Source organism: Xiphophorus couchianus, chromosome 13, assembly GCF_001444195.1.
Source record: "Xiphophorus couchianus chromosome 13, X_couchianus-1.0, whole genome shotgun sequence".
Lineage (NCBI taxonomy): Eukaryota > Metazoa > Chordata > Actinopteri > Cyprinodontiformes > Poeciliidae > Xiphophorus > Xiphophorus couchianus.
This window is the reverse complement of record NC_040240.1, coordinates 2,732,351-2,747,207: the sequence shown is the minus strand read 5'-3', so window position 1 is coordinate 2,747,207 and position 14,857 is coordinate 2,732,351. Positions and strand designations below refer to the sequence as shown.

Below are 14,857 nucleotides of genomic sequence, written 5' to 3'. Positions count from 1 at the left end.
ACTCATGCCTTTGAGTTTCACATTTTTCCTAGAACTCTTTCTTATTGTTCCTTTCAGTAGCAGATTTCCTATAAATTAGCGGCTGGATAACAAGCACCGCTTCAACGACATCATCCTGCATGCAGGGTTTTTTTTTTCTGTGGAGAACTGACTAAAGGAAAATTTAAAGCTTCTAAAACAATTAAATACTTAAATTATGGTCAAAATATACATATTTGAACTTATATTTTGGGTTCATATATTTGCATATCCAGGGAATTCAATGCTGAGATCTAATATGGCTAATATCAAATCTGCCATTAATGTATGAATAGCCTATTGTATCATAAATACCTACAGAATTAAAGGCAAAGATCAATTAGGCTGACATTACATACGTAGAATAATGACAATCGGGGGTGTTTTCATTGTCTGTGTAAATTAGTAGATTAGAAGGCTAAGTGGTCATAATAATAAAGTCAGAAAAGCAAAAATAAAATGAGTCTTCTGTTTTGTCCTTATGTGGAGAACTTCTGACAAAAGAGCATTTATTTTTTTACACTAATTTCTAACGTTCCTTAAAAAAGAAAAGAAAGAGGAAGTTTATTTTTTAAAAAAAAGGATGGTGCACCCTAGAGTGAGATTATGAGACTTAGACTTAGACTGACTTTATTGTCATTTTGCATGCACAGGGTGTATACAGAACGAAATTTCGTTGCATACGGCTCAGGACAATGTTTCGAGGTTCCAATGTTGTGAGGTTACGCCAGAATAAAATAAACTAGAAAATTTCGGAAGAAATTTAGCCGGGGCCTGCCAAGGCGTGCCCGTCGGTTTGGGCCCGGCGTTGTCACGCTACAAATTAGCATCGATGCTAAAGAACGCTGCAACATAATCAATAGCATGTGGAGAATCACAAGAACGTTAAGTAAGGTGGACGTGCACCATTCAGTGTGATTAAAAATTTTCTCAAGGCTTTTATTTTGGAAGTTTTGTTAAACTTCATTTGAAAGGGCCAAACTAATCCCATGCGTAATAGTCATTGGGTTAAAATAGTTATATAATGCTCAAAACACAAGTAGTTGATGTAAAAATATTAAAGGCTTTTATTTTGAAATGTTTGTTAAGCTTCATTTCAAAGCGCCAAACTAATCCTATGTTTATCAGTGCTTTGGATAAAAAAATCACATAATGCCCAAAAGAGCAAATACCTGATGTAAAATTGTCAAGGCTTTTAATTTGAAATTTTCAGTATGCTTCATTTCAAAGGGCCAAACTAATACCATGTGTAACAGTGCTTTGGATGAAAAAGTCAAATAAAGCCAAAAAGAGCAATTACATGATGTAAAAATATTAAAGGCTTTTATTTTGGAATTTTTGTTAAACTTCATTTCAAAGGGCCAAACTAATCCCATGTGTAATAGTCATTGGGTTAAATAAGTTATATAATGCTGAAAACGCAAGTAGTTGATGTAAAAATATTCAAGGCTTTTATTTTGGAATTTTTGTTAAACTTCATTTCAAAGGGCCAAACTAATCCCATGTGTAATAGTCATTGGGTTAAATCAGTTATATAATGCTGAAAACGCAAGTAGTTGATGTAAAAATATTAAAGGCTTTTATTTTGGAATTTTTGTTAAACTTCATTTCAAAATGCCAACCTAATCCCATGAATAACAGTCATTGGATAAAATCAGTTATATAGTGCTCAAAACAGCAATAATCTCATGTAAAAATTCTCAAGACTTTTATTTTGAAATTTTCAGTATGCTTCATTTCAAAGGGCCAAACTAATACCATGTGTAACAGTGCTTTGGATGAAAAAGTCAAATAAAGCCAAAAAGAGCAATTACATGATGTAAAAATATTCAAGGCTTTTATTTTGGAATTTTTGTTAAACTTCATTTCAAAGGGCCAAACTAATCCCATGTATAACAGTCATTGGGTTAAATCAGTTATATAATGCTCAACAGAGCAAATATCTGATTTAAAAATATTCAAGGCTTTTATTTTGAAATTATTATTATGCTTCATTTTAAAGTTCCAAACTAATCCCATGTGTAACAGTTACTGAGTTAAATCAGTTATATACAGCCCATAGCAGCAAATAGTTGTAAAGGCCAGTTCAGTCCTGATCTGTTTCAACTGATGGTTCAACTATAGATAGAACTACAGTGATGCGTATTTGTAGTCCTAATCAGCAGCCAATAGCCTCTTGAGTTCCGTTGCTATGTTAAATAAGTTTCTCACCAAGGTGTGAACTGTTAGTGACAGAGCCTCAGACAGCCTAGAAAATCCTGTTGCATGACTTTGCTCTAAAGCACTGTGACAGAAAACCGTACGGTCTAGATAAATTTCGAAAACATTTTACCGGAGCAGACATGCGTATCAATGTCAGGACCGATTTTGATACCAATCGTGCGATATTTGTGGGCGTGATGGCGATTTCAAAATTATTTTGGGCTCAAAAAACCTCTTCATTTCTCACTCTAGCCGAGATCTAATGGCCCTGTCTCACACTCTAATTTTAGGAAAAATGAAAAACTTTGGGTCGCTTAGAGACAAATTGTGGACAAACCGTAATTGGTATCGACGAGCCGTCTTCACTTTCGAAGAGATCAGACGTATCTACAAAATGAAATTTGAATGGCATTTCTACGTGAATTCGTGACGACACCGAAAATCCTCAAAAATAGGGTATTTCTAGGATTTTTCCCATTGACTTATAATGGGGTTTTTTTCGTAGTTTTTTGCGAATTATGTCGCCACCTTAACCCCAAATCCCACCAAAAGTAATAGCTCCAATGGCGTGACAGTTACGGAAGAAAAATAAAGAAGATTAAAGAAACGCTTTCTCCGACAATAGTAATAGGTTCCTGCCATTGCTTTGCATGGCAGGCCCCAAATACAGTATAAAATATGAATATAAAATATAAAGTGCAGGACTGACAGTAAAATAGGAGTTATTTAGCTCTGTACATGTGCAAGGTATGAAGTGGAGACCAGATTTTGAGTGCAGTTCAGTTAAGAGTTCAGCAGTCTGATGGCAAGTGGGAAAAAGCTGTGTCGGAACCTGGTGGACCTGCACCGGATGCTGCGGAACCTCTTTCCAGAGGGCAGCAGGGAGAACAGTCCATGGTGGGGGTGTGAGGGGTCACTGATGATGTTTCGGCCTCGGGACACGCAGCGCTGGGATGAAATGTCCTGAATGGAGGGAAGGGGGGCCCCGATGATCCTCTCTGCTGTCCGCACCACTCTCCTCACGTTCTTCCAGTTGGAGGCGCTGCAGCCTCCACACCACACAGAGAGGCAGCTGGTCAGAATGCTCTCTATGGTGCTTCTGTAGAACGTCTTGAGGATGGGCAGGGGCAGGTGTGCTCTTATCCTCCGCAGGAAATACAAACGTTTCTGTGCCCTCTTGGCCAGAGACGTGGTGTTCACAGTCCAGGTGAGGTCGTTTGTGATGTGCACCCCCAGGAATTTGGTGCTGCTGACCACCTCCACAGCCGAGCTGTTGATGAGCAGTGGAGCGTGGCTGGGCCGGTTCTCCCTGAAGTCGACGATCATCTCCTTCGTCTTGTCAACGTTCAGGATCAGGCTGTTGTCTCTGCACCAGTCCACCAGCTGCTCCACCTCCTCTCTGTAGTCCAGGTCGTTGTCGTCTCTGATGAGGCCCACCACCGTTGTGTCGTCCGCGAACTTCACGATGTGGTTGGTGGTGAACCTGGGGACGCAGTCGTGTGTCATCAGAGTGAACAGCAGAGGGCTCAGGACGCAGCCCTGAGGGGAGCCTGTGCTGAGGGTGATGACATCGGAGGTGTGTTGTCCGATCCGGACTGACTGAGGTCTGTCGGTGAGGAAGTCTAGCAGCCAGTTGCGCAGGGGGGTGCTGAAGCCCAGGTGTACCAGTTTTCCTGCCAGATGCTGTGGGATGATTGTGTTGAATGCTGAGCTGAAGTCCAGGAACAACATCCGCACATGAGTGTTCTTCTCCTCCAGGTGAGCCAGGCTCAGGTGTAGGGTGGAGGAGATGGCGTCCTCAGTGGAGCGGTTTCGGCGGTAGGCAAACTGGAACGGGTCGAATGTGGGGGGGAGTCTGGAGACGATGTGTTCTTTTACCAGCCTTTCAAAGCACTTCATCATGATGGGAGTCAGTGCCAGTGTAATCGTTGAAAGAGGTGACTTGAGGTTTCTTTGGCACCGGAATGATGGAGGCAGTTTTGAGACAGGCTGGCACTGTGGCTTGGTCCAGTGAGGTGTTAAAAATGTCTGTTAGGACACCAGCCAGCTGACCTGCGCATTCCCTGAACCCCCACCCAGGTATGTTGTTGGGGCCTGGGGCCTTCCATGGGTTGACTCTTGTCAGAGTCTTCAACACATCGGCTGTGTCCAGGCAGAGTGCCTCCTCTTCCTGGTGGGAAACAGTTTTCTTTGCCGGAGTACTGTTCAGTGCCTCGAACCTCCCAAAGAAGTTATTGAGTCCATTGAGAAAGTCAGCATCAACTTCGCCCACTGGGGGGTAGGATGGATTGTAATCTGTGATCGCCTTTATGCCTTGCCACATACTCCTTGTGTTGCTGGTGTCATGGAAGAACTCCTGTATTTTTCGACTGTGGGTTCGCTTTGCTAACCTGATAGCACGGTTCAAGTTGGTTCTCGCTGTCCTCAGTGCTTCCTTGTTGCCAGACTTGAAGGCTGAGTTCCGTGCTTTTAGCATTTCCCGTACCTCCTTAGTCATCCAGGGTTTTTGGTTGGCCCGGGTGATAATGTTCTTAGTGATGCTGACGTCCTCTGTGCACTTGTTGATGTAGGCTGACACAGTCATGGCGTACTCATCGATGTTGATCTGGTCGTTGTAAGTGGCTGCTGCCTTGAACATCTCCCAGTCAGAGCACTCAAAACAGTCCTGAAGTGCCTCCATGGCCCCCTCAGTCCACACTCTCACCTGCCTCACTGTAGGTTTTGTTCTGATCAGCAGGGGCTTGTATGCAGGAATTAGCATAACAGATAGGTGGTCTGAAGAGCCAAGGTGGGGGCGGGGGGCTGCTCTGAATGCTTCTTTGATGTTGGTGTAGGCCAAGTCTAGAGTATTCACTCCCCTGGTTGGAAAATCCACATACTGGTTGAAGTGAGGGAGAACAGTCTTCATGTTGGCCTGGTTAAAATCCCCAGCAATGATGAAAACGCCCTCTGTGTGTGAGGATTGCAACTCACTGATGGTTCGGTAGAGAACACTCATAGCCTCTTTAGTGTTAGCACTGGGGGGCACATACACGGCAGTGATGCTAACCACAGTAAACTCCCTGGAATGGTCTGCAGTTAACAGTCAGAAGCTCGATGTCCGGGGAGCAGTAACTGGCGACAGTCATGTCATTTTTACACCAGTTGTTGTTGATGTAAATACACAGCCCCCCTCCTCGGGTTTTACCGCTGAGAGTGCTGCTCCTGTCTGCGTGGAATGTAGCGAGCCCCTCCAGGCTAACAACGTTGTCCGGTATGGTCGAGTTGAGCCATGTCTCCGTCAGAATGAGAGCGCAGCAGTTCCTCAACTCTCTCTCTTTGAAGACAGTTCTAGTTGCAGATGGTCTATTTTGTTGTCCAGAGAGCGGACGTTGGAGAGGAAGATGGACGGAAGCGGCGATCTGTGGGGGTTAGCGTTTAGCTTAGCTGTTAGTCCACTTCGACAGCCGCGCTTCCGCTGCCGGTCGCACCGCCTTCGCTTTCTCCTCCTCCGGCTAGTGCTGCTAGGCGAGTCCGCTGCGCTGCGGGCCGCTGGATCTTGGTTCCGTAGCACTCCGAGATCACGTAAACACTCCAGAGTAGTCGTATTTATGAGTCCAAAATCACTTGATGATCGTAATTCCAGCAGACGCTGGCGATCATATGCTAACTTACTGAGTGGATGCAAAGTTTGTAGCGTTTTTGGCAGCGTATTTTGCTCAAATACTCGCAAGTTGTCGAGAGCCCATGCAGCCGCAGCCATTTTGGGCGCCTCCATCTTTGGATATCTGAATGAATGTCACTCAAGCAGACTACTGCTTGAGTGACATTCATTCAGAAAGATAAAGATCTGCTGATTATTTTTTACTTCCGTTATGTCAGACATGAGAAGGTGAGTTTTCTTCTTCTGCTCCTCTGGCTAAATTTTCTCCAAAGCGAACTGCCATCATAGCGCAGTCGCAAACCCCAGCTGGTTTTTGGATGAACAAAAATTGTGACAGTGTCTGTGCAATTATTTGTTTACTTTGGAAGCAGAATTGATCTGCTTCGAGCCAAATATGGATGAGGATTTTGGGCCAAAATGGACACGTCCATTTACGTGCTGGACATATAAATGGACCTAATGTGAAGATTTAAAAAAATAATAATTTAATTAGTGAATAATATGTTGTATGGTTGTTGCATGCAGTTGAAGAAGTCTTTGTATTGATACCACACTGAAGCCACATAAATTTTACTCTAAAAGACAGGTACTTTTCATCCTATGTATGAAATCGGATTTTCTTTCCATTAAAATTGCAGCCACTAACCCTAGATTATTGTAGCTCCACTTCCCCATGTTTTACATGTAAGTTCATTATGAACTGTGCCACACTGCTGCTTACCTGAAACACCCGGATTTGTTGATGTTCTTGGTCCTGACTTAGCTGACCTAAGTGTATCGCCACACTTGGTCCACTGGCCCCATAGCTCCCCTGTTCTGGCACCATTGTATTAGGTACACAACACACTTTGTGTGTTTTAGGTGGAGATAGAATAATGAGAAGAATTATAATCTCTTAATTTTCATTGGAACTCTTGCTACAGTGCTGCAGGCTTTTAATTGTATTTTGTGAACTTCTTATAGTAAAGAATTTCAGTAGTCCGGCATCGAGGTAACACATGCATAGACTAATTTTTCAGAATCACTCCTGGACAGGACTCTATTTCTAATTTTGGCAATATTTCAGAGATGGAAGAAGGAAATCCTAGAAACTTGTTTAATATGAGATTTAAATGACATCTTGGTCAAAAATAGCAGAGATTTATGACACTGGAGACAGTGTTCCCAAGTAGCCTTAGAATGTGAAGGTTTCTCATTTAATAAAAAAGCTGGAATCTTTCAGACAGGTGAGTTCTAAGGCTTTCATTCCTACATAATTTCTTGGAGAACATTGTGATCAACTGGATCAAGATGATTCTTTTCTCATCTAAGAATGCTTTCTATGCTTTCTGTTTATCTACTCCAGGTGTCTCATAACATATTCCGGACCCTTCCGCCCAGTGACAGCAATGAGTTTGACCCTGAGGAGGATGAGCCCACACTTGAGGCATCTTGGCCACATTTACAGGTAAAAGATATGCATTGTCAAACAGAATGTCTTAATTTGTTTATAAAACTAAAATATTCAAAAATATGTTGAGAAAAGAATTCTGAGCTCAGCTTGCCCTTCTTGAATGCAAAGGAAACTTTAGTGAATAGTATTTTCTTCTAGTCTTTACAAACGTAACCAGTAGTGTGCAGCAAAAGGTGTGTGTGTGTGGGTGGGGGGGGTGTTTTCTATTTGGCTCTTGCTCTGTTGTAAAAGCCTCCAGTTCTTTGTCTGGCATCCCATTAAAGACATTAATCTGCAGTGAGTGCGGTGGAGTGTTCTGTGGTATGGAAACTAATTTTTTTTCAAACCTTGCTGCTGGTAGCCTGCCTCCTCTAGAATGACCAGGGGAAAACCTGATTTTCATGCTCACAGCACCTGCTTAGATATGCTATGTGTAATGAGTAGTAATCTTTACTTTCTTTCAAATCTTTTTAGTTGGTTTATGAGTTCTTCATTCGGTTCTTGGAGAGTCAGGAATTCCAGCCCAGCATTGCCAAAAAGTACATAGACCAGAAGTTTGTCCTACAGGTAAGTTCCTGCTGCTGATTGTCCTACTTCTCTTCTCATTTTCACTGCTTACCAGTTGCTTCGGTGTCCTTTCTTCTTCACCACATCACTGCTTTTGCTCCCCTCAATCAGCTTTTGGAGTTGTTTGACAGCGAGGACCCTCGAGAAAGAGACTATCTGAAGACAGTCTTGCATAGAATCTACGGGAAATTCCTGGGGCTGAGGGCTTTTATACGAAAACAGATCAATAATATTTTTTTACGGTGAGTTTTTCTTGATACATTTCTTTACTTGTAACATTCTCATATGTGTCTGATTATTTTATAATGGGACATTTTCAGTTTAAAAATATGCACTTCAGCTTTTTTTTGTTGATGTTTAATAAATTAACCCATCTGCAGGGCAGAATACACCATTGTCTAAATTTTTACTCAAAACCAGCAGAGCTCCAGGATCATCAGTCTGAGCAATCTGAAGGATAATGAACCATCAATGTGTTCTCTGAACACAAGCTCCCTCTGAATCCTTCAACTACCAATGTTCTCAATCATTTCTAAAGCGTTCCACAATTGCACAGCTACTTATATACTTGTGATTGTCTACACACCTTGATCACCATAAGAATAATCAAACTTGACCTGTTTGGAGTTAATCTGCTGATTTGATTCCATTTTCTTTAACATACATTTCAGCAAACGGACCGATGTGACCAATGTTTTTTTTACATCTTTATGTGAAAAAACCTGAGGAAATTTACTATTTACATACGAGTGAGATTTTCTCATCCTTTTATTTTTGTTTTATTTATTTTGTGTTGTATTGTCTGAGGATAACTTTGGTTCAGTTTCATCGCTCACCAAAGTTTGTTATTGTGCGCAAAAAGTTTGTTTGACTGCCGCACATTTTCATGACAGGTAAAAAGTTTATACATGAGGCCCTTGATGTTTACCTGTTTGCTGTGTTTTACTCTCCTTTCTCTAGTTTTGTTTATGAGACGGAGCACTTCAATGGAGTGGCTGAGTTGCTGGAGATCTTGGGAAGGTATGTGGAAATCTGCAGTAAAGGTGGTTCTCTGTGAAGTGTACCAACTTTTTTTGACAGATAAACTGTCATTTCATGTATCATATTTTCCGCAATATAAGGCGCACCTTCAATGAATGGCCTATTTTAAAGCTTTTTTCATATATAAGGCGCATAGAATAGACGCTACAGTAGAGGCTGGGGTTACGTTATGCATCCATTAGATGGAACTTCGCTAAAGGGAATGTCAACAGAACAGTCAGATAGGTCAGCCAAACTTTATTAATAGATTACAAACCAGTGTTCTGAAAACTCCGTTCATTCCCAAAATAAATAAACAGCTGTTTTATTATTTTCCCCGAGGTAAAGTAAGTGACGTGGTATTTTCGTGACACAGTTTATCTTTTAACAACAGCAAGGTATAACATATAGTGGAGGGGAACTTTTCCTCGATTCAATAAACACGTAAAAAACAGTCTGATACTGTTACGGTAAATCAAACGTTTGCGCAATCACAATATATATCCACTTCCGCACCATTGATTCGTTCATGTTAAATTCTCTCGCTGCTGCTCTGTTCCCGTGTTCTACTGCGTGACTGATCGCCTTGAGCTTAAACTCTGCGTCGTAAGCGTGTCCCTTAATAGGAGCCATTTTGGGGTCTTTACACACAACCCACCGTGCACCGCGTGCTTCTTCGTCTACTGGGGAAGATGAAGTCGGCGGCTGCTTATCGTTGTTGCGAGACCTGTTGTGGTCCATATATAAGGCGCACCCGATTATAAGGCGCACTCTCGGCTTTTGAGAAAATTGTAGGTTTTTAGGTGCGCCTTATACTGTATGTTTAATCATATGTTCCCCGCTCAACAACACACCCGCTGAGAAGAAGTTTCTAATTGGTAGCGACACCAGTGACCAAAGTCAAATATTTGCCACAGGTGACATGAACTCTTGTCTGAAACTGTTGCCTAAGGATAAGCCAACACTAATGTCATTAGTGCCAACTAGGTTGGTGTATTGGTCAGTTTGCCGAAACAATGTCAGATTCTGTCATTTTCACTGGTCCTTTGCCTGATCTGACCAGTGATGACTTATTTAGCCTGATGCTGTCATTCAACTGCTGGTTATCTAGGGGGTATCCTGAAAACAATGTGGGCTGCATTGATAATTGGCATACATTTGGGGAAAACCCAGTCTTCTCCATAGAGTCTGCATCCATCCCACTTTGGATGGAGCAGATCTTCTTTGTAGGAATCTGGCCAAATTTATTAGTCCTCCAAAACACTAGGACTCAGGGTCCAGGCCAGGAAGCAGAGTAGTGGTTTACACTCTGCAGCTTCTACACTGTTACCCACCCACCCACCAGAGTCAAGGCTGTCTTACCAAAATCTAATGGATTATATGGTAAATAAACTGAACTTCTATAGAGCTTTTCCAGTCATTTTGACCACTCAAAGCACTTTACACTAAAGCCACATTCACCCCTTCACAGTCAGAAACGCTCACACAGTTATACACTGTTATGCAGATTGGCAGGCAACTTCCCAGGGTTATGTCAACATAGGAAGAAGCTGGAATCAAACCTATACCTTCCAATTATAAGACTACTACTGTACCCACTGAGCCACAGTCACTTATTAAAGACATGAAAGACTGACCTAAATGAAATACAAATAATGAAATACCACTCTTTCTGAACATAAAAATAAAACTATTAAATATGGCTTATTGAACATCTCTCTTCAAAGACTTTGCCAGTTAATGACTTGATCTGTGATAATCAGATCGATTAGTTATGTTTCACAAAGACCTGGCTGCTGCAGAAGAATTATGTTGGCATAAATGAGTCAACCGCTTCTAGTTATTTAAATTTTAACATTCCTTGAAGTAGCTACAGGATCAATGTGGAGGGATAGCAACATTCAGATTTATTGATCAAGCCTTCCTATCTATACTTCTTTTGAACTTCTAATCCAGTTTTCCTCATCCTAGTTGCAAAGCACTAAAACCACAATTTTTAAATCATGTCAAGTTTCTTTTAAATCTGATTTAGTGGTAAATACTAATAAGATATTGGGGGACGTGACATTCATGTCGACACAGAGTGATGGCCTAAATGTAGCTTTTAATGCTATTTTAGACTCCATTGGCTTTACCCAAAGAATTCAAGGTCCTTCAGAGTCTGGTAGCCACACTTTAGACCTTGGCATTGAGTGTGAAGAAAAAACAGTATTTCTTCATAACTGTGCTATTTGACCATTTTTAATAACCTTTGATTTTATTTTAACTGAGTATTTCAAATTTGAGAGAAAATTTCATTATATCTTTATCAGACTTTACTGTTAAATCTTTTAAAGGATCTGTCTTTAATTTCCTTCCTTCTCAAATTGATGATCTTGTTCATAGTGTTACTTCCTCATGTAGCATTAGACAGTATAGTGTCCTTAAAAAACCAAGGAAATTGACTCCTTGGTTTAATTCAAACTTAATTCTTTGAAGTTTTGAAATTCAGAGCAATTTTTGCATCCCATAACAGAAGATGGAAACAAGAAGTTGACCTTGAAAAGTATAAAATATGCATGTTACCACCTTGCATTATAAAAAGAACAATAACATAATTAAGCTCTTATAAGTGAAAATAACAATAGGTCTCAGTTCAGAGTGCAACTCTAAAAATAAAAAGATCTTAATCTTTTTTGTAGCCCAACTTCTCTTGTAAAATCAAACTTCATAATCACTAGTATTTATAACTATATACTATTTAGCCATTAATTTTCAAGTTTTAGATGGTCTCATTATTTAGGAAATTTTAATCAAACTCTCAAATCAAATTTTATTTGTGTAGCACATTTCAGCATCAAGACATGCTTTTAGACCTGTGCGATACATCTTAAAAACACAAAAATACAAAGTCATAGAAACACAGTCAACATTTGGTGTGATTAAGAGCAAATGAAGTAAAATACTTTAGACTGAAACCCAGGCACAACCAGGCTGCTGGGACCAACAGGACAACATGGTTGCAAGCAGGTCTCCAGTGTTTCACTCCTATCGCTCATCAGCAGTCCCAGGCCCAATACCAATCCCAGTCCCAGGCCCATCGCTGCAGCTTCTGATCCGAGCCTTCATGCTGCTGAGATTTGGAACCAAGCTGTTCACACCACCTAAACACACATCCATCCTCACCTAAGCTAAAGTTCACTCTGGCCTTTAAGAAACTTTTATTGCCTTTCTCGTTAATGAGTAATCAGAACCTCCATGAATCATGTTTGTTCTGGAACTGTAGCACAGAAGCATGCACACACACACGCACGCACGCACGCACACACACACACACACACACGCGCACACACACACACGTTTGTGTGGCTATCTTTGTGGGGACTTTCCATTGACTTCCGTTCATTTCTACAGCCTAAATAGGTATAATATACCTATTATATACCTAACCCTAACCAAAACTCAATTCACACCTTAGTCCTAAATCTAACCCCTGCCCCAAAAATAGCATTTTCCCTTGTGGGGATTAGGCTTCTGTCCCCACAAGGAGCAGTGGGTCCCCACAACGTAGTATGTGTCAGGAAAATGGTTCCCACAAGGTATTACAAACGCGCACGCACACACACACAGCTTCAGACTCTCCCTTCATCTACGCTGATTTAGAGGAGAAATGTTTTGAAGTAAATATGAAAGATTAAATGGTAAGAATTGTGTCGACTAGAACTCTGGTGCCAGCAGATGCTTATGGCAGCAGCTGGAGTCTAACAGAATAAATGCTATATCAAGTTGTTACATTGAGCCTATGATGACTATCAGTATGTAATACTAAATCATAAGGGGGGAGTGAGAACTGCCTAATAATCTGAGTTGAGGCCTGCTGGCTGATGGAGGGTGGGGGTAAAAGTCTGAAAAGACTTTTCATTTTTGATGATAAAACAGTTAAATGTTGATTAAAAAAACTTATAAATTACATAGAACTAATCAACAAAACTGATTAAAGGATGGTTGCTCCTCTCAATCCCAGCCTGTAGTTTGACTTCTTGGAAGAGGTTACATGGAAAATATTTTTCTATAAAACGACAGGCTCCAACTAGTTTCTTACTGTTCTCAGACAGATGGATACCGGAAATTGTTTCTGTGAAAATATTGCTACAGCCGATCCATCTTGGTATTTCACTGTCACACATCTTAGAATCTTGAGAAAAACAGATTATTTTTCTTTATTTCATATGTAAAGGTTAAGAATTGAATGAATGAGTATTATGTTTGTACTTAGTTCAGCTTAGTCCGTATCATCCAAGAGAGATTGTTAGAAATTTATATGGTACAGTTTCATTTTCGGAGTTTAAAGTTTTAGACTATAAACAGATTTAGTTGAAGGTTTTAAATTTCCTAATGTGAGCTTTTTAAATATTCATATTACCTCTGCTCATTACTGACTTTTTGCGTTATGAGCTGCTAACGTTGCTCATCTTTGTTTCAGTGTTTAATGGTACTTTTTGTCTCGTCTCTCTTTCTGCCAGTATAATCAATGGTTTTGCTTTGCCACTGAAAGCAGAACATAAGCAGTTTCTGGTTAAAGTCTTGATCCCCCTTCATACTGTCAGGAGTCTGTCCCTCTTCCATGCACAGGTAATGTCTTTCTGGAACATTTAACCTTAGTTACCTTTTCTTGTCAGTTTGACACTGATTGGACTTTTTTATTGTGCTGCTTAGATTTTAGGATTTAAAATCGTTTTTAATTTTAACTGAACTCTGATCAACCATGTGTTTTTTCAAGTGATATTCTATTAAAGATATCATTGCATATTATTGGACTTATTTGATGCCTGTTCAGGGGGAAGCACCAGTTTTGAAACTTGAAATGTTTTTGTTTTTAAACACTTCATTTTTAGGTTTTGTTTAAATAACGAGGTTTTGTTTCTGGAGGTAGAGTGGATTACAAATTTACAAAGTTGGGAAACAAACAGCTTCTGAATCTTTGATTTTCTGATCTCTTGAATAGTTGTAGGTTTTATCAAATCAACTTGATGATTTAAGCTCTGCAATCTACCTAACCAATTTGAAATAACTGGTGCTAAAGCTTGAACTCTTCTCTTTTTACAGTTGGCTTATTGCATTGTACAGTTCTTAGAGAAAGACCCGACATTAACAGAACCAGTAAGTATCACTACACTTCTTGTTGAATATCTTAAGTGAATATACTACAGCTGGCTTCACACCAGATATTCACTACGCTTATATCATTGCTGAATAGATCACTAATGTTCCAATAATAAAGAATAGTGGGGGTGTGGATGACTAAAGCTACCTGGGTTTTTCATCCGTCCTGACACTTTCCCAGTGATCCTCTTTAGCTTACTGTAGCCATCCTACAGGATTCCTGAACAATACACCAGGATAGAGTTCATCATTCCCACTAACCCGGTCCTGTAATTAAACTCTAATTCACTTGTCTAGAAAGTCTGGTTTGTTTGAGGAGGTCTGAATGTACAATCGAACTCTGATGCGGAACAAAAAAGTGATCTCTGGTCCACCTAAAACGTTGGTTTCAGTTGACGTAAACTCTGGTACAGTTCAAATGTATGTGTACGCCAAGCAGACCAGAAACTGCTCCAGAAACAGGAAGTGGACTGCAGCGCTGTCAGCTGGCTCCTCGCCACCTCTCACCCCACCTGCCCCGCCCCGCCCTAGTGGGAGGCCCACCTTTTCCTGCTTGACTTTCAGTCTCAGACGTGTAGGAGCTGACTTGACTGACTTTTGTTGGCTTGATGGAACCCACAGAACTGAACCTTCTGCAAAAAGAAAAGCTGACACTCTTAGATGAGACTCTGAGGTTACCATTGAGAATACCTGCTGCTTCAGATATTCTGGGCCCTGCTTCTTGTTGACTTTCCTAAAACTACTTTCAAAGTTGTGTAGCGCCACACACACACTGCAGTTAGAATAACACAGAATTGAAACTCGAGTACATTTCCATGTTCTCTGCCTTCCTC

The 14,857-nt window shown here is 40.7% G+C and overlaps 1 protein-coding gene across 5 annotated transcripts in view; it reads left to right on the top strand.

Annotated features, from left to right (window-relative positions):
* ppp2r5eb (protein phosphatase 2, regulatory subunit B', epsilon) overlaps positions 1-14,857 on the top strand; it is a 47,637-nt gene that overhangs the window by 25,019 nt on the left and 7,761 nt on the right. For all 5 annotated transcript variants that reach the window (XM_028035545.1, XM_028035546.1, XM_028035544.1 and 2 more), the window contains 6 exons: positions 7,209-7,310; positions 7,770-7,862; positions 7,974-8,104; positions 8,823-8,882; positions 13,385-13,493; positions 13,968-14,021. In XM_028035545.1, the coding sequence (XP_027891346.1) occupies positions 7,209-7,310; positions 7,770-7,862; positions 7,974-8,104; positions 8,823-8,882; positions 13,385-13,493; positions 13,968-14,021 (549 nt within the window). The remainder of the gene's footprint in view (positions 1-7,208; positions 7,311-7,769; positions 7,863-7,973; positions 8,105-8,822; positions 8,883-13,384; positions 13,494-13,967; positions 14,022-14,857) is intronic.